At 40.8% G+C, this 22,967-nt stretch overlaps 1 protein-coding gene across 1 annotated transcript in view; it reads left to right on the forward strand.

Moving 5' to 3' along the window:
* The window catches only part of Bmx (BMX non-receptor tyrosine kinase), a 58,358-nt gene that overhangs the window by 32,508 nt on the left and 2,883 nt on the right, over positions 1 to 22,967 (forward strand). Inside the window, exons 11-19 of the mRNA XM_059250313.1 lie at positions 1,973 to 2,027; positions 3,749 to 3,828; positions 7,689 to 7,816; positions 9,911 to 9,985; positions 10,671 to 10,842; positions 13,089 to 13,305; positions 14,418 to 14,482; positions 16,551 to 16,669; positions 21,246 to 21,403. Coding sequence (XP_059106296.1) covers positions 1,973 to 2,027; positions 3,749 to 3,828; positions 7,689 to 7,816; positions 9,911 to 9,985; positions 10,671 to 10,842; positions 13,089 to 13,305; positions 14,418 to 14,482; positions 16,551 to 16,669; positions 21,246 to 21,403 — 1,069 coding nt within the window. The remainder of the gene's footprint in view (positions 1 to 1,972; positions 2,028 to 3,748; positions 3,829 to 7,688; positions 7,817 to 9,910; positions 9,986 to 10,670; positions 10,843 to 13,088; positions 13,306 to 14,417; positions 14,483 to 16,550; positions 16,670 to 21,245; positions 21,404 to 22,967) is intronic.

A 22,967-nucleotide genomic window follows, 5' to 3' on the forward strand; every position in this document is an offset into this window, starting at 1 on the left:
AATAAATAAAATATATGTATATACCGATTTGATACATGCTGAGAAGCAATGGTAGGAAAAGATTAAATCTTTGTTTTCAGTAATTAAACCATTATGTTTCCATGAGAGCAGAAAACTTTGCAGGTATAGTACAAATACTGTGATTCATAAAACACAGTAAGTCGCCTTGACTCTGGGCTGTGCTGTTTCAGACAGCATTTATTGGTGTTGTGTGTGATGAGATGCCCATTGCAAAGTATGCATATTATGTGTTCAGAACAAGGATGCAGTGAAGTTGTGTGATGCAACACAGGTGAGCAGAAATACCTGATTTATTACATGTTTAGTTTTAAATTAAATTTGGTTGCTACACTTTCAGGCTTTTACTATCACCATTTTTGTGAACCCTCACATTCAGTTATTCAGTCCCACATGAGGGTCCCAGTCCATGTTTTAAGAAGCTGCATTCTATATCATGTTTTCTAGATGGCCTTTTGATTTAGCTGATATTATATTGAAATGTGAGTTTAAAAAAACATCATTAATACCTCAAGTATTAATTATACAATATGTATAAGGGTAGAGTTAAAAAAGGCTGTTCAAGATCAGCTCTGTGATAGCCGATCTTGGTTGTCAACTTGACACACCTGGGACGATAGAGCCTCATCTGAGAAATTGCCCTCCGGCTGGCATTTTCTTAATTGCTAATTGAGGTGGAGGGCCAGTCCACTATCGACTCTACCGTCTCTAGGCAATGGGCATAAGTCATATAGGAAAGCTAGCTGAGCAAGCCAGCAGAAGCTAGCCAGTACGCAGTGCTCCTCCACTGGCTTTTGCTCCAAGCTTCTGCCTTGAGTTCCTACTTTGGTTTCCCTCAATGAGGGACTGTAACCTGAAAGCTGAAATAAACCATCTCCTCCCCAGCTTGCTTTGGGTCATCACATTTCTCACAGCAAATCAGGAGAGATAAAAATCCCAATTTCACAGATGGAAAAGTCTATGGTGAAACAGGCTAAGAGGCTTGTTCAAAGTCAACTACATATGAGGTAGTTCTTTCTAGAACTCAGATCTCCAAATTGGCTTGTCTGAGAACCTTCCCACTTTATTGAACTGCTGTTATTCCCTTTGTCCACCAATATAGATACCATACAGAATACCCATTCATTTGGGAAGACACCTTCGGCCTTGCTTTCCTCCCACAAGCCTTCACGCCCACCTGCACTCTTCTTCTGCACTTCCTTCCTTTCCAGGTGTTACCTTCTAGTCAGTTCTTCCTGCTTCCCCAAACCCATGCCCCATTGTACCTCATACCCTTACTTATTCCCCTGCATGACATTTTAGCCCAAGCTAGAGGGCCACAGACATAGCTAACCTCACATGAGACACAAATTTTTTTTATTGAGCTTCACATACAAAGTAAGACATGATGTTCTTGGCTCATTAATTAAAAGAGCAAAGGTTATTTTTTTTTAAGGAAAAGAATTCTACTTGGCTTTCCCACATATCTTTCCCTCCTGTCTGGATATCATCTTAGATGTTTATCTCTTCCTGCTCTAAAGAAAAAAGATTAAAAGCATTTGCTTTGAAAATAGTTGATATAAAATGTGCTCCTACCGGGTTATTAAAATAAAATGATGGGGTTGAAAGACAAGAGTGTTTATCCTTAGCCACCCTGGCTTTCCCATTGGATCGTCATTGGTCTAATCTCTGGTCCTCATTCAAAATGTGAAATGTAGGCTCACTTAGAAGTCACCTAGAAGGACTCTAGCAGCCTATTCACAACTTGATATAATGCAGGCTTCATCCCAGAAATAGATTGGACGATGGAGACTAAGAAGCTGGGTTTTGAAACTATCCTCAGGTAATGCTGTCCAATAATTATATTTGAAAATCCATGATATAGGCCGATGCCTCATTTTGCAGACTCAAAAGTTGAAGGACAAGTGGTATAATTGAAAGATTATCAATTCTCAAATCCACAATTCTTTTGCAGCTGGTTTGCTGGGAATATTTCCAGGTCACAATCCGAGCAGTTACTGAGACAAAAGGTAAAGACACTTCCTTTCCTCACCTCAAAGAATCTCTCTCTCTCTCTCTCTCTCTCTCTCTCTCTCTCTCTCTCTCTCTCTCTCTCTCTCTCTCTCTCTGTGTGTGTGTGTGTGTGTGTTTGCATGTAAGCATGCATTCCTACCCCTAGACCTAGACTACACCTTCAACCCAAGAATATCTATCTGTGACTGGGCTCAGGGGTGAATGCATTTCTCTGAGAAACACTATCTAGCTAATATTTCAACTCATTACGGCATTGGTTGTCCACCCTTTGAGTTACATGACCCATCCCAAACTCAAGGTGGGAGGAGATATCACAGAATCACAAATAGGAGAGATGATTCCATTTTTGAGGACTGGGGATGGAACCCATATGCTAGCATATGCCAGGCATGCTGTCTTAGTTACTTTCTCTTGCTGTAAAGAGACACCATGACCAAGGCAACTAATATAAGAGTTTATTGGGGTCTTGCTTACAGTTTCAGAGGGTTAATCCATGACTATCTTGGTGGAGAAGATGGCAGCAGGCAGGCAGGCATGATGCTGGAGCAGTTGCTAAGAGCTTACATGTTAAGATAACAACCATCAGACCAAGAGCCAACTGGAATGGTGTAGACTTTTGAAACCTGAACTCCCCAAACCCAGCGACGCACCCCCTCAAACAAGGCCATATCTCCTAATCCTTCCCAAACAGTCCTCCACATGGGGACTAAGCGTTCGAATATATGAGCCTATGGGGACCATACTCATTCAAGCCAATACACACACTCTCTACTATTGGGCTATATACCCTAAGCCCCCCCCCAAAATGGCTTAATGTGGATTATCAATGTAATTATTTTCCTCAGCTAGTTTTCACTGCTCATTAGCACCTAAACCAGAGCATATCAGATGTGATATGGAATTAATTTATTTGATTTTATTTGTAATTGGTATGAACTTACCTATACTAAATTCTTTTGATCTATGCAATAGGTACTTTGGTACAATTCAATCTAATAAAACACTATATACACAAATTACATTTTGAGATGTGCTCAACAAAATGAGATAGATTACTTGGCAAGTTGTTATATCCACAGTTTATTATTATATTATTATTATATCCACAGGCTCTTTATGAACCTGGCCCTGGTTAAAATTGGAATAAATCCTTGCAAAAGACAAATAAAGGGTACAACTTTAACAAAATATTCTTCATTGCTAATTTTCTCACACATTTCCAGAATATGATTATAGTGGTGTGTGTGTGTGTGTGTGTGTGTGTGTGTGTGTGTGTGTGTTCCCAAATTTTATTTCTCAAACAGGGAAACATTAAGCTTCCATAAGTATAAAATAAAACAAAAATTTTAGAGAGTTGCAAATTTATCTAGAGAAGAAGAGTTCACATAGGATGGATGGATCTAGAAAGATACTGATGTGGGTGAGGATAAAACTCAATGGTAGAGCATTTGCTTAGCAAAGGTAGGGCCCTGGGTTCTATCCCCAGCACCAAAAAAGAAAAATAGAAGAAGGCAGGAAGGGAGGGGGAAAGGAGGAAGAGGAGGAGAGAACTGAGTGAGAAAAGGAAACAGGCTAAGCTGTGGGATGACCCTTCTGTGCCAACTGTTGGGTAACCTGTTCCTTGGGTGGCATTTAAAGTGGATCTAAAAATGTTTTTTCCTTACTGCCTACATAAAAATCATTTTCAAAAGTAATGAAAATTATTTCTCTTTTTCAGGGCAAAGAAGGAGCATTTATGGTTAGAAATTCCAGCCAGATGGGAATGTACACAGTGTCCTTATTTAGTAAGGCTGTGAAGTAAGTACAATGTAGATTTATTTCTTTTCTCCTCTTTGGGACTGTTGTTTGAAAACAATGACAGCTTAGTCATGTTTTGAGATGTGACACCACTCTTGAACTCTGGAATTTGGGATCAAAGTATTTGTGTTGGATATAGCCATTAGCCATTGCCTTCTTACCCTCTACTTTGAAAAGGCTGTGCTCCGAGTGACCCCCTCCTGTCCACTCCGGACAGTGACAGAGTGTTGGGAACACAACACTCCTCCATAAACATTTATTGAAAGAGCAGCGTGAGCCCCTTGGAGTCAGGCCCGAGCAGAAAGAGAACAATAGAACACAGCGATAGCACTTCCAAATCAAAACTAAACCTGTCTGCTGAGCTGAGAAGCTTGCCCCAGTGTCCAGTTCTCAGTAAGCCTTTCCTGTGGGGTTCAACCGAGGGAGCTGTGTTCTCCGAGTAGCTTCCGCCTGACTGCGGCCCTTTGCAGGTAAGAGTTCTAGTTCAAAGTCAAACTTCTCTTCCCATTTCAAGCATTTATTGTGTTGAGCAAGTTTCTTAACAGCTCTGGGCCTGAACTTCCTCATTTGAAAGGGATTCATAATAATGACCTTAAATGCATTCAAAGCAACAAGGCGTTGTTAAATAAAACTGCAGTAGTTACTGCAAGTTAGGCCTGATTAAAATCAAGTTACACATGATTAAAATTACTTCCCACATTCACATCCACAGTCCTTGTCCAAAGATTGTGTGTCCATCAAACAGGAAGCCACAGTATTTAACTTCACCACCCTAATGACTTTGAGGTGGCCAAATATAAACTAAAAGCCTTCATTAAAGTGGTACAATTTTGTGTAGCTTAGCTAGTATCCATAGTTCAATGAATTTGGATTGCCATGCAAGGGCTTTCATTATAATTACTAGCTACTTGAATGTCCTTTATGTAATGTTTTAACAGTGCTAGTAAATAAAAATGGGTTTACGTTTTTAAAAAATGATTTTTATGTTCTAGGAATGAAATTATTTAATATGCATATTAGATTAGTCTGGCACTGTCTGGCACATAGTAACATCCAGTTCAGGAGCAGTTAGTGCTCACGGTGTTGCTGCAAGAGCCTTCAGCCTGACACTGGGTCTTCTTGAGACAGAGCCTCACCATGTAGCCTCCAACTCTCGAGCCTTCCGCCTTTGGCTCCCCAGGGCTGGGATTACAGGCACATACCTTCCAGAGTTTTATAAATCACTTTCCCATGGGCTAGCACCTCTTTTATTCCTTGTAAAGCCCCTCCAGAGTAAACAGGAAAACTTTTCTTATTGGTCCTCTTAACAGGTGAGGAGACTGGGGTTCAAAGGGAGCTCTTAAAGACCAGTCCGTGCAACTGAATAAGTGACCAATCTGAAGCTAGGCCACCAACAAACAAACAACGAAGCCATGTTTCTTTATGTCTGTGAAACCCTCAGTGTTGTGGGGATGGGGGCCAGACCAATGCTTAATTGATTCGGACCATTTGAAAGAAATATTTCTTAACAGCTAGACTGAATGACTTGTGTAGACATGTGTCCCTTCCCACAGAGCATGCGTATGTATTTGTAATAATTAGATGATATGCAGGTATTTCATTTTGAGATTTGTTTTACAGAATATCTACTTCCAACTAGAAATAATGGGGTATATTTTGAATGGCCATACCGCATTTGCCAGTACCAGAATCCATGGATCTAATAAGCACGTATACTAGATTTTACATGGTCACTGCCTGAAACAAATCCAGTAACTAAGAACATTCTGTTCATTGAGTGTCAAAACAGCTGTGGCCCTCTGGATAGAGCCAAATGCAATATCACATGTCTTCCCTTTTGAGCTTCATCACCCCAGATACATGTTTGAAGCCGATCCAGTAGAAAAGTATCAAATAGATAAGGAATTAAATGAAAGCCATAGCCTTTTTAAAAAAATTTTAAGGCAATAATTTAATTACATTTCTCCCTTGGTCCATGATCTCCTTCAAATTCATGACCTCTTTTTCATCAATTGTTATTGCATGCAATATGTATTTGTATATGCGTATATATTCATAACTAGAACCTATTGAGTCCATATGTTACTTGTAGGTATGTTTCCAGGGTTGACCATTTGGCATTGGACAACCAATTGTTGTGCTCTTCCCTGGGGAGGAGCACCTCTCCTGCTCACAGTTCTTCCCTGGGGAGGAGCACCTCTCCTGCTTGCAGCTCTTCCCTGGGGAGGAGCACCTCTCCTGCTCGCAGCTCTCCTAGGTTTCCTGGAGTTCTTTGTGTAGGATTGAGGGCCCATGGCCTTTCCCCATCCAGTTTGCCACGTTCACTGATGTCATCCTTGTTCAGCTCATGTTTGGAGAGCCATGTTTGTGAGACTTTATGTGTCTGGCTTTCCTAGGAGACACCATCTCACAGCAAACTCCCTGATCCTCTGGCTCTTTCAGTCTTTAGATCCCTTCTTCCAGTTTTCCCTGAGTCTTACCTTAGATGCAGTATTTTTTTGTAGATATATCTGTTTGGACTGGGAAAGCAAAACTCTTTTATGAATAGTCATCAGCTTATACTGACACCAAAAACAGATCAGCCATTTGCAACAAAGGGAAATACCGTTTCTTCTTTGTTTTTAAATTGCATTTTTAACTTGGTTAGTATTACAATAAGAACAATTCATTAACTGATAAACTTGTTCTTGTGTGGCAAGTATAATTCATGTACACACACACACACACACACACACACACACACACACACACACACACCACAGTCTCATCCAATCTTTATAAAAACCAGAGGAGGTAGCAAGTGAGTGTTAGAACTGGACTATAAAATCTAAGATAGGCATATTATTCCTGATGAGCCCGAACTGGTGTGCATGAACTCATGCCAGTATTCTAGAACTGGGGGAAAAGAAGAAAATATTTTATGTGGAAAGCATGGTTAATGTAGTTATTGGATCATAGCACAGTCCGGCACACAGCAAACACCTGGTAAACTGGTGCTAACAATAGTATTGTTGCTGCTGGGAAAGAGGAGGGCTAGACTGGGGAATTTAAATATGCTCCTGTGCTTTTCTTCCTGCATGCCCCACTCCCAAAGGAGCTCTAGGGTGATAATACACATAACCTAATCACCTTTGCCCACACGGCTTTCTCCCCATTATTATCATAAAAGAGAATATGTTCTCACATAATTCGAAAGAACTTCAAGGCTCTTAGCCATCAAAGAAAGATTCTGTAGAATCTATTTTTTTGTTGTTGTTGTTGTTTTCAAGACAGGGTTTCTCTGTGTAGCCTTGTGCCTTTCCTGGAACTCACTTTGGAGACCAGGCTGGCCTCGAACTCACAGAGATCTGCCTGCCTCTGCCTCCCGAGTGCTGGGATTAAAGGTGTGCGCCACCACCACCCAGCTATTTTTATAGTTACTAAGGGAGAAACAGTACGTGAAATTATTTTTTCCAAAAAATATTGCTGCTATTATTATTATTATTATTATTATTATTATTATTAAGCTGTGCTGGTAGATATTCATGTGTGGAAATTAGAGAAAAATTTGTAAAAGTCAGTTCTCTTTCTACCATGTAGAACTGAACTCAGGTTGTCATGGTTGGCTATGAGTACCTTGAAATTTTATTGAGCATGAATTTTGTCTGCGCACAAAGGACACACTGAATTCAGAGAGGATCCCTCTTCCATAATTACTGGTTGTCATGGATGCTTTCAGAGAAACATTAGATGCCATCGGAGTAATTATCCTTGTCTTCTTACTCCAAAATTTGTAAATAGATTCAAAATAATTTTCACTCATTATTCCATCAAAATTTTATTGTTTAGAGCATTCTAACATTGTCTTTCTCCCTTACTAGTGATAAAAAAGGAACTGTCAAACATTACCACGTTCATACTAATGCTGAGAATAAATTATACCTGGCCGAAAACTACTGCTTTGATTCCATTCCGAAGCTCATTCACTATCACCAACACAATTCAGCAGGTAACTTATTTCAGGTTTTCTTTTGTGGGCCCTCACAAGTAAATGTCAATTTGCTAGGCTACCACTGATCCTCTTCATTATTAATTAATAATTAATTAATAAAATTAAATATTAATTACTATTCTTGATTAATAGGATACAAAGAAATGAGGGGAAAATGCTATCAATCTCTGTCTGTTATGATTTGTAGCTCATACCTCCTCAAGTATAATATAGTACACTCCACAAACCTAAAAGGAATAAAGTTGACTAAGTTGAGCGACTTAAAAGAAAAATTCTTTTTTAAAAGATTTTATCTATTTTTAATTATGTGTGTGTTGTGCATATGAGTGCAGTGCCCACAGAGGCCAGAAGAGGGCATCAGATCCCCTAGAGTTGCAGTTAGAGATGGTTGTGAACCACCTGATGTGGGTACTGGGAACCAAACTCAGGTCCCCTGGAAGAGCAGTATAATGCTCTTAACCACTGAACCATCTCTCTAACCCCAAAAGGAAAACTGTTTTTGTTTTTGTTTTGTTTTGTTTTGTTTTTTGTTTTTCCAGACAGGGTTCTCATATGCACAGGCTGTCCTGGAACTCCCTCTGTAGCCCAGGCTGGCCTCAAATTCAAAGATCCAAACTCAGAGATCCCCCTGCTTTTGCCTCTAGAGTGCTGAGATTAAAGGTGTGCACCAACACCACCTGGAAAATTGTTTTAACAAAACTTTATTTCTAGGTTTTTTTCCTTGCCCATAAAAGCAAGCTGATTATAAAATTTAAATATTAGAGAAATGTGCATCATTGGATGGGTAACCTCTCAGTACAGGATGGTGTCAATGACGTTTGTATATGGATACTAGTATTCGTTCTATAAAAATTATATATTCAAAAACATTATACTTTACAGAGATGAGATCATTATCCACATACTATTCAATTCATTTTTCTTACTAACCCTGCCTTAGAAAACTTTCCATGCAAATATTCATGTCTTACCTTGATGTCTTTAACAGCTACATAGAATTCTATTACATTTTGCAGTAGCCCTCTGGTGATTAGCAGTGGATTATGTGTGATAATTTTACATTTTAACGGATATTTTATTGCATAGCACTGCACACATAACTCTGTACATTTGCTTGAATGATTCTATTGCTAGTTTCTAAGACAAAGACTATGAACATTTAAAAATTAGAAACTGTTATTACAGCAGTAGTTGAACATATACATATTTCAAAAAGGTGTTTGTTTCTAATTTATTTATTTTTAATTAAAATATTTTATCACAAAGACATTACATTTCTAATAAAAATCATAAGATTCAAAATACATTTAAAATAATCATAATTTCTCTTACCTAGAAGTCATATGTATGTATTTTTATATATGTACAAAGATGCATATATTTCTATATGCTTTTGCAAAATAAAAACTTACGCTATATATGCTGGTATTTATTTCTGCTGATTAAAGAGATGGTATTGAAAACATTTGGTGAACACTCCTAAAAAGAAAACAAATACCTCAACAGGAAGGAAGGGAAAACACATGTGGTAGTTCCGATCAGGAAACATCCTATGCTTAAAGCAATAATCGTTTATTCTTTAGAGTGATTTCCTTCAAGACACTATAAGCATGATGGTTTTAACCCAACTTTACCATAGCTATATGTTGATGAAAATGGCTTGAGCATTTAACATAATTTAGAAATAGATTTAATTTTAAGATTGCTTGTTTTATATGTAAATATATGTTTACTATTTGAGTTTTTGTCAGATTTCCGTGCTATTTATATGCATATGTAAATGTAGAACTGGAAAAGACAATTAAATATGAATGATAAAAAAATTTTATGCAAAATATTCCATCTAGCAATTAATCCCTATGGAATTTCACACAAAGGAACTGATTCTTTTAGATTTTGTTTTTGCATTAAGTGAATTTGTCGAGTCAAGCCACTGAATGCAAGGACTCGATGAAAATACTCAGTATTGATTCTCATTCTGCATCATAACACCCCAGGCCCCACATTTTCAGCTTATTGGGGGAGTGTGAAGTGATTCTGTGTAACATGGTATGATGCTAATGTGACATTATGCTGCTGATTCCATTGCAGGCATGATCACACGGCTCCGCCACCCAGTGTCAACTAAGGCCAACAAGGTCCCGGTGTCTGTGGCTCTGGGAAGTGGTATGGACACACCCTTGGGCTCTTAAACTCCGTTTCCCATCATTTGGGGTTCCATTGCATGTGATTCAAACCGAGCTGACACATGATGGATGACAAGAAGGAAGTCCCTGCACAGACTGTACCAGGGAGAAATTTAGTCTAGTTTATTTCTTTCAGTTAGTTTTGTAAACCATCTGTCCCCACACCTGACTCTGCAATCTTCCCAGCTTTAGCAAAACAACTCTCAAGGGCTTATTCTTCCCAGACATTGCCATTCACCTCCAGCATCTCTTACCTATCTTTTCTTTTTCCTGGATTCTACGCCTGCCCCTATTTAGAGACAGTTCTCAACCCAGTGTCTTTTGGGTAATAACATCCACCTTAATCACAGTTTCATTTTTTTTATATGAAAAAAAAATCTAACAATGGTTTACCAACCTAAGAGCATTAAGTACATTTTTGACATTGGCTCTTTCCAAGACACGCCCCCAGTTGGCGCAAAATATTTCATTTTGACTATTTTTGTCAAGAACAGCAGCTGCTTTGAGAACATCATTTTCCTGTAATGTGGTCATGGTATCAATTCACTAAGGATTTTTTAAGTTATTAACTTCAAATGATGTCTTATTGGTCTTAGTTTTGTGGATACCAAAGCTCATTGCAGAAGAAGTCACTTTGGGGGTTGTTGTCTGCCTTGCTTCATTAGGAATTTGGGAGCTGAAGCGAGAAGAAATCTCCTTGTTGAAGGAGCTGGGAAGTGGCCAGTTTGGAGTGGTCCAGCTGGGCAAGTGGAAAGGGCAGTACGATGTGGCTGTAAAGATGATTAAGGAGGGCGCCATGTCAGAAGATGAGTTCTTTCAGGAGGCCCAGACCATGATGTAAGTCTCTCCTCAGGAATGGCAATGTTAAATCTCCCCAGAAGAACATCAACATTAGCAGTCCCTGTCCTTAACGTCTGCAAAGCTTGACCTATGTTGTAAATATAAATATTTAAGAGTTATAATTTGGCCTAACAAGCTGTCAGACAAAATCAATGCTGTGTTCCTAATTTGACAAGTAGGCCTGCATAACACCTTGAAAGACCATGTTTGAAGTCAGAATATTTCTGACTCTATTGAGAAAGCAGCCCCTGGCCTCTGTGCCTTTGAATTCTCTACCTTTGATCTGTCTCCTGCTCACAATATTGTCTGTGCTACAAAGGGCCTTAGTAGTTACATGTAGATACAGTACTCAGTGTATCTAAATTCCCTTTACATCTCCCACAAACAACTATGTATTAGCCAATGGTATTGGTTAGGAGTAGGGTGGCTCCCCCCTGAAGAAACAGACTCAAGTATGGTCTTCAGGAGTCTGAAAGTGGGCAAGTCCTTCATCCTTAGAAATGCTTTTAACCCAGGTAAACAGCATGGCTGGTCACTCTTTTAGAAAACTAATCGGGGAAGATCAAAAAGTGTTATACCAAGATCTTGGTCAGATGGTTCAGTCAGTAAAGTGCTGGCCTTGCAACATGAGTTCAATCCTTTGAGCCCATGTGAAAGAGCTGTGCACAGTGATACAAGCTTGTAATCCCAGCACTGGGGAGGAGGAGGCAGGTGACTCTCTGGAGTTCACTGTTCAGCCAGCCTTGTCTAATTGAGGAACCTAAGGCCTCAATGAAAGACCTTGTGTCAAAAACAAGGCAGACAGTTCCTGGGGAGTGACAGCCAAAGTTGACCTCTCTTCTCCACCACACAAAATTGTTAAAATTTGCAGATCCTAACCTAGTTCTATTGCTGTGATAAAGACCATGACCAAAAGCCGCTTGGGCCGGAAAGCGCTTCTTTGGCTTACATACCCACATCCATGGAAAGAACTATTCAACAGTTTACTGAGACATCTTTCTGGGCAAATACTCCAGTGTCCGTTTCCTTGGTGATTCCTTATAAAGATCAAAGGAAACAGGAAAGTTACAACGATCACTTCCACCATGACTGAAACATTGTTCAAAAGTAGAGACGCTGCCTGAATACACGCCTTTGAGCACGGCTGTCTTCATGGACGTGTCGCCCACATTAGCAAGGTCCTCCCGTGCTTGCTTCTATGCTCTGCTTTCACTGTTGCCGAATAGTACTTTTTTATTTGGTTTGCATTTTTGAGACACATTTTCATTTTGTAGCTCAGGGTAGCCTGAAAGTTACTGCATAGCCCAACTTAGCCTTAAAATCATAGCAAGGCCCCGACTCACCCCCTAAGTACAGGGAAATACAGGTGTGAGCTAGCACATGTAGATCAAATTAAGTTGTAAACAATTTTTTGCCCGTCTTCTCATTTTTTTCCCGGAACCTGCAAATTATGTGGCTAGTTCTGTCCTTGGTAACAAAACTATTACATAGAACTAAAGAAAGCCCCTTGATGTCCCCCTTTCATAGAACATAAATTTCTTTAAAAAAAAAACTTTCTTGGGTACATGGTACAGCTGGTGTCTCCTGGTAAATATTAAAGTGCATTTTGGTCATTAAAGAGTACTATAACTTACCTGTAAAACTGATCCAAGCTCTGGTGAGGTGGACACAGGAGCGCCCTGGGGCTCACTGGCCAGTCAGCCGATGCTGCTTGGAAAGCTTCAGGCCAGTGAAAGACCCCATCTCAAAGGAGACTGGTGGCCTTTCTGAAGGTGAAACCTGAGCTTGTCCTCTGGCCTCCACACATAAACATGTATGCATGTGTACATGCATTCATACATACACACAGGAGCATTTTTAAAAATCAAGAAAAGGAAGAGAGAACAAAAGACAATACAAAAGAAGAGAGATTGTGTGCAGTCTCACTTCCCCAGACAGCAACCATTTTTATGCTCTATACAGCCTTCAAATTATAACACTTCTTCTAGACATGACACTATCCTGATTCTCGGGAGAAAGGGTAAACGCAGCAGGTCCAGACTGAGAGCACTGCTGGGTGGCTGCCAGTATCAGATCTGAGGCAAGAGTACCGCTCCTTTTGTGTCCCCAAAGACTATCCTAGTCCCCAAACAAGATCCTAAGCTCCCAGGTCTCTTTCTCTGTTCAGGTAGAAGGAGTGAGAATCTGTTCATCCTTGCTCAGGCCATCTGGAAAGTGAACTTTTCAAATCGATTCTTTTGCAGGAAACTCAGCCACCCCAAGCTGGTTAAATTCTACGGAGTATGTTCGAAGAAATACCCCATCTACATAGTAACTGAGTATATAACCAACGGTTGCTTGCTTAATTACCTGAAGAGTCATGGGAAAGGACTAGAAACCTCCCAGCTTTTAGAAATGTGCTACGATGTCTGTGAAGGCATGGCTTTCTTGGAGAGCCACCAGTTTATACATCGGGATTTGGTAAGGCAAGCCATTGGAAGGTCGATGAAATGAGAGGACAGAGCCCACGGTTCCCTCCTCCAGGGATAGGGTGCTGAGAGGTCTGACAAAGAGGGTGCCTTCACTTTGCACTTGGAAAGGTCAGAGTAAAATGAGTCATGAGGATCTCCATAGCTACCTGTGCTGTGGTATGAAGAACAGATGGAAAGACTTGGGTCAGTTTCGTGTTTCTCAAGACCATTAAACTGAAGAGCTTACTGCTAAAGCAGTGACTTGATACAATAACTAAACACACACACACACACACACACACACACACACACACACACACACACAGATGGAAAGTAAAGTGTGTGTTGGGATTGGGGTGGGAGTTCCCAGTACTGTTTGGTATTCACTGGCCTTTAGCTTTTAGGGATTTGCTTGTGCTGAATAGCAAGTGTACTCTACACACCAAGCTAATGCATCCCATAAGTCCTGGGTGTAGTGTGTACAACTTCTGAGCATCTTTGAATGCACAGGATCTAGTGGAAGGCATTTTGGCTCTCTCCTTGTTAAGCTGAGATTCTGTGTTCAAGTACGTTTTCAATAATTTTGGATGTGTGGAGGGGCTACCCACTACCCCCATATTTCCCCAGAGTGCTCTTGAGTAGGAGCAGCAGGAAATATTAGTTAGAAGGAATAGGGGGAGGAGATAAAGATAGAAAATACAGGATAGCCTCGAGAGGGTGTGGAACCTATTCCAATGGGCCCAGTATTTCTGCCCTAGGGTATTTATAAGAATGCCAAGGGATGGAGCAAAAGATCTCCCCCTAGCACAGCCAAGAGCAGACCATCTTAGACATCTGCACTCAGGTCCATGGCCCAATTATCTATGCAGACCTACTGGGTAAAGCCACTAGGAAACCTGAAAATGGGCTCCCACACAGATGCTTGGGTAAACAGGCTTATACAAGAACATTTTCATTTTGAAATTTACGAGAAATTAAAAAACACTTCAGAGTAATTGGGGTTGTGATAGGCTGTGTTGCATTTTGCTGAAATTGAAGCCGAGGAGAAGAAAATATCTGAGTCTGATATCGGGAGATCCTTGGTTGCTTTTTCTACTTGAAGATTTTCCTTTCTCTCCCAAGGCTGCTCGGAACTGTTTGGTGGACAGTGACCTCTCTGTGAAAGTCTCAGACTTCGGAATGACAAGGTAAGCCAGTAATGTCCCCAACAGCTTTTCCTTCTGATATTTCCAACTCTAGCACCAATGACCTCTAACACATTGTGGGGTGTAGCCCCATTGTGGGGTGTAGCATTCCCATCAGTTGTAGTCAAGAATCTGATTTCAAGCGGGGTGGCCAACTCAATTGGTAGAGTGCTTGCTGCACAAGCGTGAGGTTGGTCTTGGATTCCCAGCACCCACATCAAATCCAGACCCTGTCGTGTGCACATAACCCCAGCAACTGCGGGCCAGGGACAGAAGGGCCAGCCAGTCTAACCAATCAGCAAGCTCCAGATTCAGTGGAGACTCTATTTCAAAAAATATGTTGGAGAGTCTGGAGAGATGGCTCAGGAGTTAAGGACACTTGTTGCTTTTTCAGAGGACTGGAGTTTGATTCCCAGCATCCATGTCAGATGGCTCACAACTGCTTGTAACTCCAGCTCCAGGAGATCCAACACCCTCATCTGGCCTCCTTGGGCAATGGCATGAATACACACACACACACACACACACACACACACACACACACACACACAAATTTTGACTATACTAAGTTCTCTAGGTGAGCCATTTTGGTTTTATTTTATAGTAATTCTGTTGACAGATAAGTAATATTCCCTAGTATTAATTATGCATAAGTAATTGTTGTAAAAGATATTCTTAATTATGTATATGTATGTTTATGTAAGTATGTGAACATGAATGCAGGTGCCCACAGAGGCTGGAGGAGTGGGATCCTCCTGGAGTTGGAGTTACATGGGAGTGTGAACCACCTGATAAGGATATTGGGAATCAAACTCAAGTCCTCTGGAAGTACATACTCTTAACTGCTGAGCCATCTCTCCAACTCAGGCCTTATTTTTAAGTATAGCCAATCATTCCCATGAATATATACATGTACTGTTTGTTCCCCTTGAAACAGAATTACATCAGACATACATGCTTTTGCACATAACCATATACTGTGAACAGATTTTTTTCTGTTTTTTCAAGATAGGGTTTCTCTTTGTAGCCCTGGCTGTCCTGGAACTCACTCTGTAGACCAGGCTAGCCTTCAACTCAGAGATTCATTTGCCTCTGCCTCCTGAATGCTGGGATTAAAGGCATGTGCCACCACCACCCACCCAATGAACAGATTTTTATTTGGTGAAATATAGAACTATATCATTTTTTAGTGGTTGCATAGTATTCTATGTATTTTTACATAGTATTTCTACATAAAATAGAATTTAAATATTCTTCAACATGAGTGCATTGAGGTTATTTCCACTTTATAATCATAATAAAGCATAGGCTTAGTGGACATCTTTGAATTTCTATTTTTGTTGTTTTTTCCATTAGATAGTTTCATCATTATTTATAATAGTTAATTAAGAACAGTTTGTACAATTCAATAAATTTATTACTCCATAAGAGTGGATGCTGTTCAGTCACCAAAGATGATGCTGGAGGAGAAAATGTACCCATTTGAGGACATCCTTTCAACTTGATACTGAAGAAAAAAATAAAAGCAAATCTCAAAACAACCGAAACCCAGTTCTGTTCAACTTACAAATAGAGAAAAGATACAATCGTAAAGTACAAGGAAGAAATGTATCTTGAGTGATACAATTACTAGGCATCATTGTGGTAGAATTCTGAATGATTGTATTTTCACATTTTTGTGGGTTTTGATAGTTACCAAACATTTCACACCTGAGTTCTACTATGTTCAAAGTTACATTTCCTAAATGCGTACAAATCACTAAAAGCTAACATATCACACTGAAAAGAAGTCAAAGACCAGATATAGTGGCGTATATCTACAATCCTAGCATTTGGGAGGCAGAGGCAGAAGACCAGGAGTTCATGAGAACTTGTCTCAGGAAGAGAGAAAGATAGATAAAATAAGAGACAAATTAGCTAGAAACCTGAAGTGTTCAGCTGACAATGGACGTTATAATGTCCTTTATCAGCCTGGCTAATGGTGGGCCATGGAGGCAACAATGGCCAGTAGAGGTCTTCCCAGTTTGTAACACCATCTGTCTTAATATCTGGGTTGATGTTTTTCCTACAGATACGTTCTTGATGATCAGTATGTCAGTTCAGTAGGAACCAAGTTTCCCGTCAAGTGGTCCTCCCCAGAGGTGTTCCACTACTTCAAATACAGCAGCAAGTCAGACGTATGGGCATTTGGTAAGGAAGTAACCACACAGCACCCAGCCCCGTTTCATAAGCCGGCTTCCACAACAGGAAACCGCAAGAACAGCAACATCCATTTGAAAATAAACCCCGAGTCTTTACAAAATTACACATACGGTGTGAGACAAGCAAGTGGTTGAAGAAGACAATTTCCTTCCTTGGGTTCAATGTTAGGAAGTCTTATATACTTCCATAATTTACATCATTTTAGCATCTGCCCGGAGAATCAAAAAACTTAGGGACTTTTCCAATGAAACTTTCAGGTTTTGTTTTGTTTTGAAACAGGGTTTTGCTATGTAACCCAGGTTAGTCTCAAACTCATGATCCTCCTACCTCCTTAGCCTCTCAAAATCTAGCATTACAGGTGTGCACCACTTCTAGCCTCAAAGAGTTTTGTGAAGGAATCATTAGAATTTAAACTTTGGTTTATTTGAAACCCCAAATGTTGGAGGACTTAAATATAAACCACTGTTTGTGAGCATGAGTGTAACTATGGTAACTGTTCTAAAGGGTCCCTTCAGAATGGGCAGAGTCTTTGGGCATCCCTAATGTAAACAGCAGACTTTGGCTTTGTGCAAGTTCTCTTTCCATTATTATAAATAATACCTGGCAAAATCAACTTAGAAAAAGAAATAATTTATTTTGGCTCATGGTGTTGAAGGTTGCAGTCTGCAATCTGACCCATGTATGTGGTGAGGTGGACAGGGACAGAGTAGAGGATGTGGCAAGAGCAAAACTGCTCCCCTTGTGACCAAGAGGAAGAGGGGAGATGGAGAGGAGATGCTGCAGTCTCACTCTCCCCTTCAGGCCACTCTCCACATGGCTGTAAGTCCTCTTAAACTTTCCACACCCCCCAAAGGCACCAAACTGGAAGCCAAGCCTCCAAACCACAGCAAACACTTACCTTGTTTCAAATCATCTCCTCCCCTTGCTCAATTAGATCGGGATTTTGGAGACAACAGTCCTGGACCAAACTAGGTACCCTGTTGAAGTGTTAATCTAATTAATCTTATCAATAAAAAACAGGAGTCAGATATCGGGTAAAAAACCTGAAAGGTTAGAGAAGCAGGGGAGCAGCCACTAGTGACTTCCTACCTCTTCCATTCCTCTGACCGAAAGGGCTGAGATCCTCTCTCAGCCCCGCCTTACCACTTCCTGTCCCTCTCTCTACAGTCATCCAAACCTCTGTGGTTAACTAGTGGCTGGCTCTGCCTTCTGACTTCAAGCAAACTTTATTTGTCAGAACACAAACAAAATATGACACAACACCCTGTTTCTGTAAATAAAGTTTTATTGGCCACAGGCATGCCCATTCATTTCCATGTTGTCTGTAGCCGATTTTCTGCTATAACAGGATAATTGCCACAGACACCATTTGATTCACAGTCTAATATACTTACCATTTCGTTTTTTATAGAAGTTTGATAACCACTATTTTCTTAAAATGTTTAGATTGAAATTTACTCTCTCAGACTGCATGACAAGACACACCTGTAATCCTGGACCTCAGGTGCTGAGGCAAGAGGATTATGAGTTCTAGGCCAGGCTGAGGAACTTAACAAGATCTATCTCAGAACAACAAAAGATTGACTAGTTGAGTTGGCAGTATAGCTCAGAGGCAAAGCATTTGCCTAGAGTGTTCAAGGCCCTGGGTTTGATCCCCAGCACTGCAGACACAGACAAACAAACAAAACCAAAAGAAGAAAAGCCAAATTCAGTAGAGGTGATTGTGAAAGAGTAAAAAAATTCTTAAGTTGTGATTCTGTCAATTGTCAGAGTTTGGGGTTTTTAAAAATATGTTGATAGAATCATGACTGTTTTCAACAACTCTCTGGTGGGTACAGGATAACTAAGTCAAATTATCACCAAGTGACATAATATATTAAATATGACCAAGAAATATTTCATGCTTGTCTTAGTCCATAAGTGCAATTTGATTTACCACTTAATACATTCAAGGCAACTTGAGAGAAGGAAATTTTAGTCAGTAGTTTATTTTTCTGTCCTAAATAAATATTAAAAATAAACATTCCCTTTTGAAAAGTATAAAGATATTCAAATGGGCACATAAAAAGGCAAAGTCACTCAGATAGTGTTTTTGTATTAAGTTTGGCCCTTGTTGTCAAAACTAGTTTCAAATCTATACATCAACTGATATGCCTGCTAAATATTATTCCTGAAATCTGTACCCTGTAGTTGGAAGTTCTCCTGTGTCCCACAGTCACTCGGTCCCCAGTACACACACAAAGGCTTGTATCAATTACAAACTGTTTGGTCGATGTCTCAGGCTTCTTGCTAGCTAGCTCTTCATCTTATATTAACCCATTTCTATCAATCTCTGTATTGCCACATGGCTGTGGCATTACCAGTCTGTTGACATTTTGCTCCTTGGGTGGCGGGCTGGCATTTCCCTGACGCTACTCTTCTTCTCCCTGTATCTTTGCTTGAATTTCCCACCTGGCTATTATCTGTCTTGCCATAGGCCAAAGCAGCTTCTTTATTAACACATATTTACAGAATACAGAAAGACCATCCCACAGCAGTACCCTCATTCAATAGTTATAGCTTTTTTTTTTTTTAACCAAAGGCAGTATTATTCAACCTGATTATCCACCTCATAAAACAACCTAGTTGCAGTTGTTTTCTGGCTGTTGACAGACAGTAAATCTTTTCTTAAATAATTTACTCCTGCTATGGATGTTCAGAATGAATTGGGACCTATAGAAGCCCCCTCAGAGAAGACCCTCCTTCCCTGAGTACTTTATAAGGTACTACCAGACCTGAAATATGTGAGCACTCTTTTGTAGAACTGGTTTAGAACATGTGTTTAAAGGAAGAGACACCTTCCACAACGTGGAAGACTGCTTTATTATATTTTACATAAAATCTGTGGCCTACAAGTCAAAGTTTGGGGTTTGGGAACAATTGTCTTCTTTCTGTATATGTGGGTTGTCCAGGGTTTTGAACCTGGATATATGTTTAAAGCAGTGGTTCTCAACCTGTGGGTCATGACTGCTTGTTTCTCTGGTTTCACCCAGCCCCAAGGTCCCACAGCACTTATAAAATAATCATTCAGAGGCTTAATATTAATTACCAATTGCATGGTCTATGGCAGGCTTCTTGCTAGCTAGCTCTTATATCTTAAATTAACCCATCTCTATTAATTTATGCATTGCCACATGGCTTCGTGGCTTACTAGTACTTTTACATCTTGCTTCTCCTGGCTACAGCTCCCACCTTCTCCCTGGACTCCGACTTTCTCCTTCCTGTCTCTCTCGGATTTCCTGAATGCCTCTAAGCTGCTTTGCCACAGGCCAAATCAGTTTATTTATTTATTAACCAATGGGAACAACATATATTCACAGTGTACAGAAAGACCATTCCACAGTACCCTTGGAGTTGAATGACCCTTTCACAGGGGTCTCATATCAGATATTCTGCATATCAGGTATTTACATTATGGTTCATAACAGTAGCAAAATGACAACTATGAAGTATCAAAGAAAATAATTTTATGGTTGGGGGTCACCGAAACATGAGGAACTGTATCAAAGTGTCACAGCACTAGGAAGGTTGAGAAGCACTGGTTTAGCATCTTTGTCCTCGGAGAGAATGGCACCATTCAGGTAGCGTTTTCAATACCCTGGCACTCTTTCAAAAGCACTCTGTGTTGTATCCTCACAGCAACTCTAGAAGGTGCTGTCTGGGAGGAGAGCAGAGGCCAGGAGGTGTGAAGGAATTGACCTGGCCTGCAAGTGGGAGAACTCAGCTTTCAAAGGCCACATCTGAATGACCCCAAATGTCACTCTCTTGATCATCATAAAGATGATCATAAAGACTTGGTGTCTTATCCTGAAGTCAGCAATGTCTTCCATGAGCTGAGGACTATGAGCATTCTGAAAATGGACAGATGAGCCATGGGTTCATGTTCCCAAGGCAGTAATAGCCTGTGGCTTTTATCAGATTCCCAAATGGTACCTGACTCATGACAGACCAACAGCAACAATAGACTGTGGAATAAGCATCTATTGTTTTATCATTACATTCTACCAAAAGGTAGCGTAACTATGCAATGAACTTGTGCACAACTGCAAAAGCAGAAAGAAAGAAAGAAAGAAAGAAAGAAAGAAAGAAAGAAAGAAAGAAAGAAAGAAAGAAAGAAAGAAAAGGCAAGGACCTCATCACTCCTAAGTGTTGGGTAGTGGCTTACCACCCCGTTTGTTGTCAGTGTGAGGCTGCAGGAGACCCCAAGTGCCTTCCAAAGCATCCCATGAACCTTGGCCCCAAGCGGCTCCCTCTGCTTTGGCCATTCTCTGGTTTTCTAACAAGCACAGGGTGGGGTGGGGGGGAATCTGAAGAAGTACAGGAACACCTAAACCGTAGAAATGATGACCAAAGCCCACCTTTCATGCCCTCCCCCTTTCACTAGGCCTTGTTTCCCAGAAATCCCTTGCCCTGGCTCCTGGGCTCCTGGTCCTGGGATGTGAAGTTCCTTTCACAAGCTCTGGGCCTTCTGACACTGGTTCTCTTTCTCTTCCGTCTGCTGGGGCTGCCCCCGGATGCACTCCAGGGATCCTGATGTGGGAGGTGTTTAGTCTGGGGAAGCAGCCCTACGATTTATATGATAACTCCGAGGTGGTTGTGAAGGTCTCCCAGGGCCACAGACTCTACCGGCCCCAGCTGGCATCGGACACCGTCTACCAGATCATGTATAGCTGCTGGCATGAGGCAAGTATGCCCCCTAAGCAGGCTGGCATGGGGGAGGGCTTCTTTGGGGATGAGGGAAAGCACCTGCTACAAAGAAGCTGGAAATGGTCCTGGATCATGTTTGTTTGTAATGTAAAAATAAAACAAGGCAAATCTCGATAATTTGCTGAAGAACTTAGGCCATTGTTGTAAGAACTTTATAAGTATCAACTCATCAGAAGATACCCTATGCAGTAGATAATATTATCAGCACTGAAACTGACAAGGGAGGAAATAGAGCCCAGGGAGGTTCAGGGACTTACCTCAGTGACACAGTTATTAAAGAGGCAGGCTGGCTGGTGCCGCGTCCTCACTCTTGGTTTTTGAAACATTTGTTTGTTTGATCGGTTGGTTTGCTTTGGTTTTTCTAGACACGGTTTATCTGTGTAGACCTGGACTGTTCTGGAACTCACTCTCTGCAGACCAGCCTGTCCTCGAACTCAGAAATCTGCCTGCCTCTCCCTCCCGGAGTGCTGGGATTAAAGGTGTACACCACCACTGCCCAGGGATCTTTTTTTAATTTTTGAGATTATCATATAATTACATTTCTCCCTTGCCTTTCCTCCCTCCAAATCTTCCCGTATACCGATGCCCCCCCCCGCGCGTCTCTCCTTCAAATTCATGGCCTCTTCTTTCATTTATTGTTATTACATGCATTTATGTATATACATACATAGTTCTAAATATAACCTGTTTAGTCATGTAATGTTACTTGTATGTATGTTTTAAGAGCTGACCATTTGGCACAGGACAAGCAATTGGTGTGCACTTCCCTGGGGAAGGCCACATCTCCTGTTCCCAGCTTTACTCGGTTGCCTATAGCTTTTTGGGTAGGGTTGAGGCCTCATTCTTAACAAAACTATAAAATCTCTCCTCAGCTCAAAAATTCATGACAGAAACATCTAATCACATACAGAGATCACATGAAAGATTTCCCCTTCTTCTTCTTCTTCTTCTTCTTCTTCTTCTTCTTCTTCTTCTTCTTCTTCTTCTTCTTCTCCTCCTCCTCCTCCTCCTCCTCCTCCTCCTCCTCCTCCTCCTCCTCCTCATTTTTCCTCTCGCTCTTCTTCTCCCTCTTCCTCCTCTTCATACCCCTACCCCACCTTCCAGTCCCCCAAACACCAAATAACATGAAGCAGAGTTAGGCCTAAAATGGAGGAAATTCCAGGTCAAACGTCTTTGCTGTTTAAACAACTAATTGGAGCTGTGAAGTCTGAAGTTCCACCACTTCCTTCACCGAACCCCAAAACTTCTCACACATACACACACTGAAAACATCAAGAAATTTATAATTATGCACCCAAATGAAAAAGATAGAAAGAAGCGTGGAGCTCAGAGGAAGGAGAGCAGGTCCTGAATGCATTGGGATCTGAACCAAATCAGGAGTTGTCAAAATTCCCTTGCTTTGTGAGTAGAGAGATGGTGCCAAAGCGTGTCCAAATGAGAACACCTCGAGCTAAGGTGTGGAAGCAGGCAGCAGACACGCAGGCAGCAGACATGCTGTTCTCAGCTAGAGCTGTTGTTGGAACAACTGAAAATAAATTTG

This window comes from Peromyscus eremicus, chromosome X (assembly GCF_949786415.1).
Source record: "Peromyscus eremicus chromosome X, PerEre_H2_v1, whole genome shotgun sequence".
Taxonomy (NCBI): domain Eukaryota; kingdom Metazoa; phylum Chordata; class Mammalia; order Rodentia; family Cricetidae; genus Peromyscus; species Peromyscus eremicus.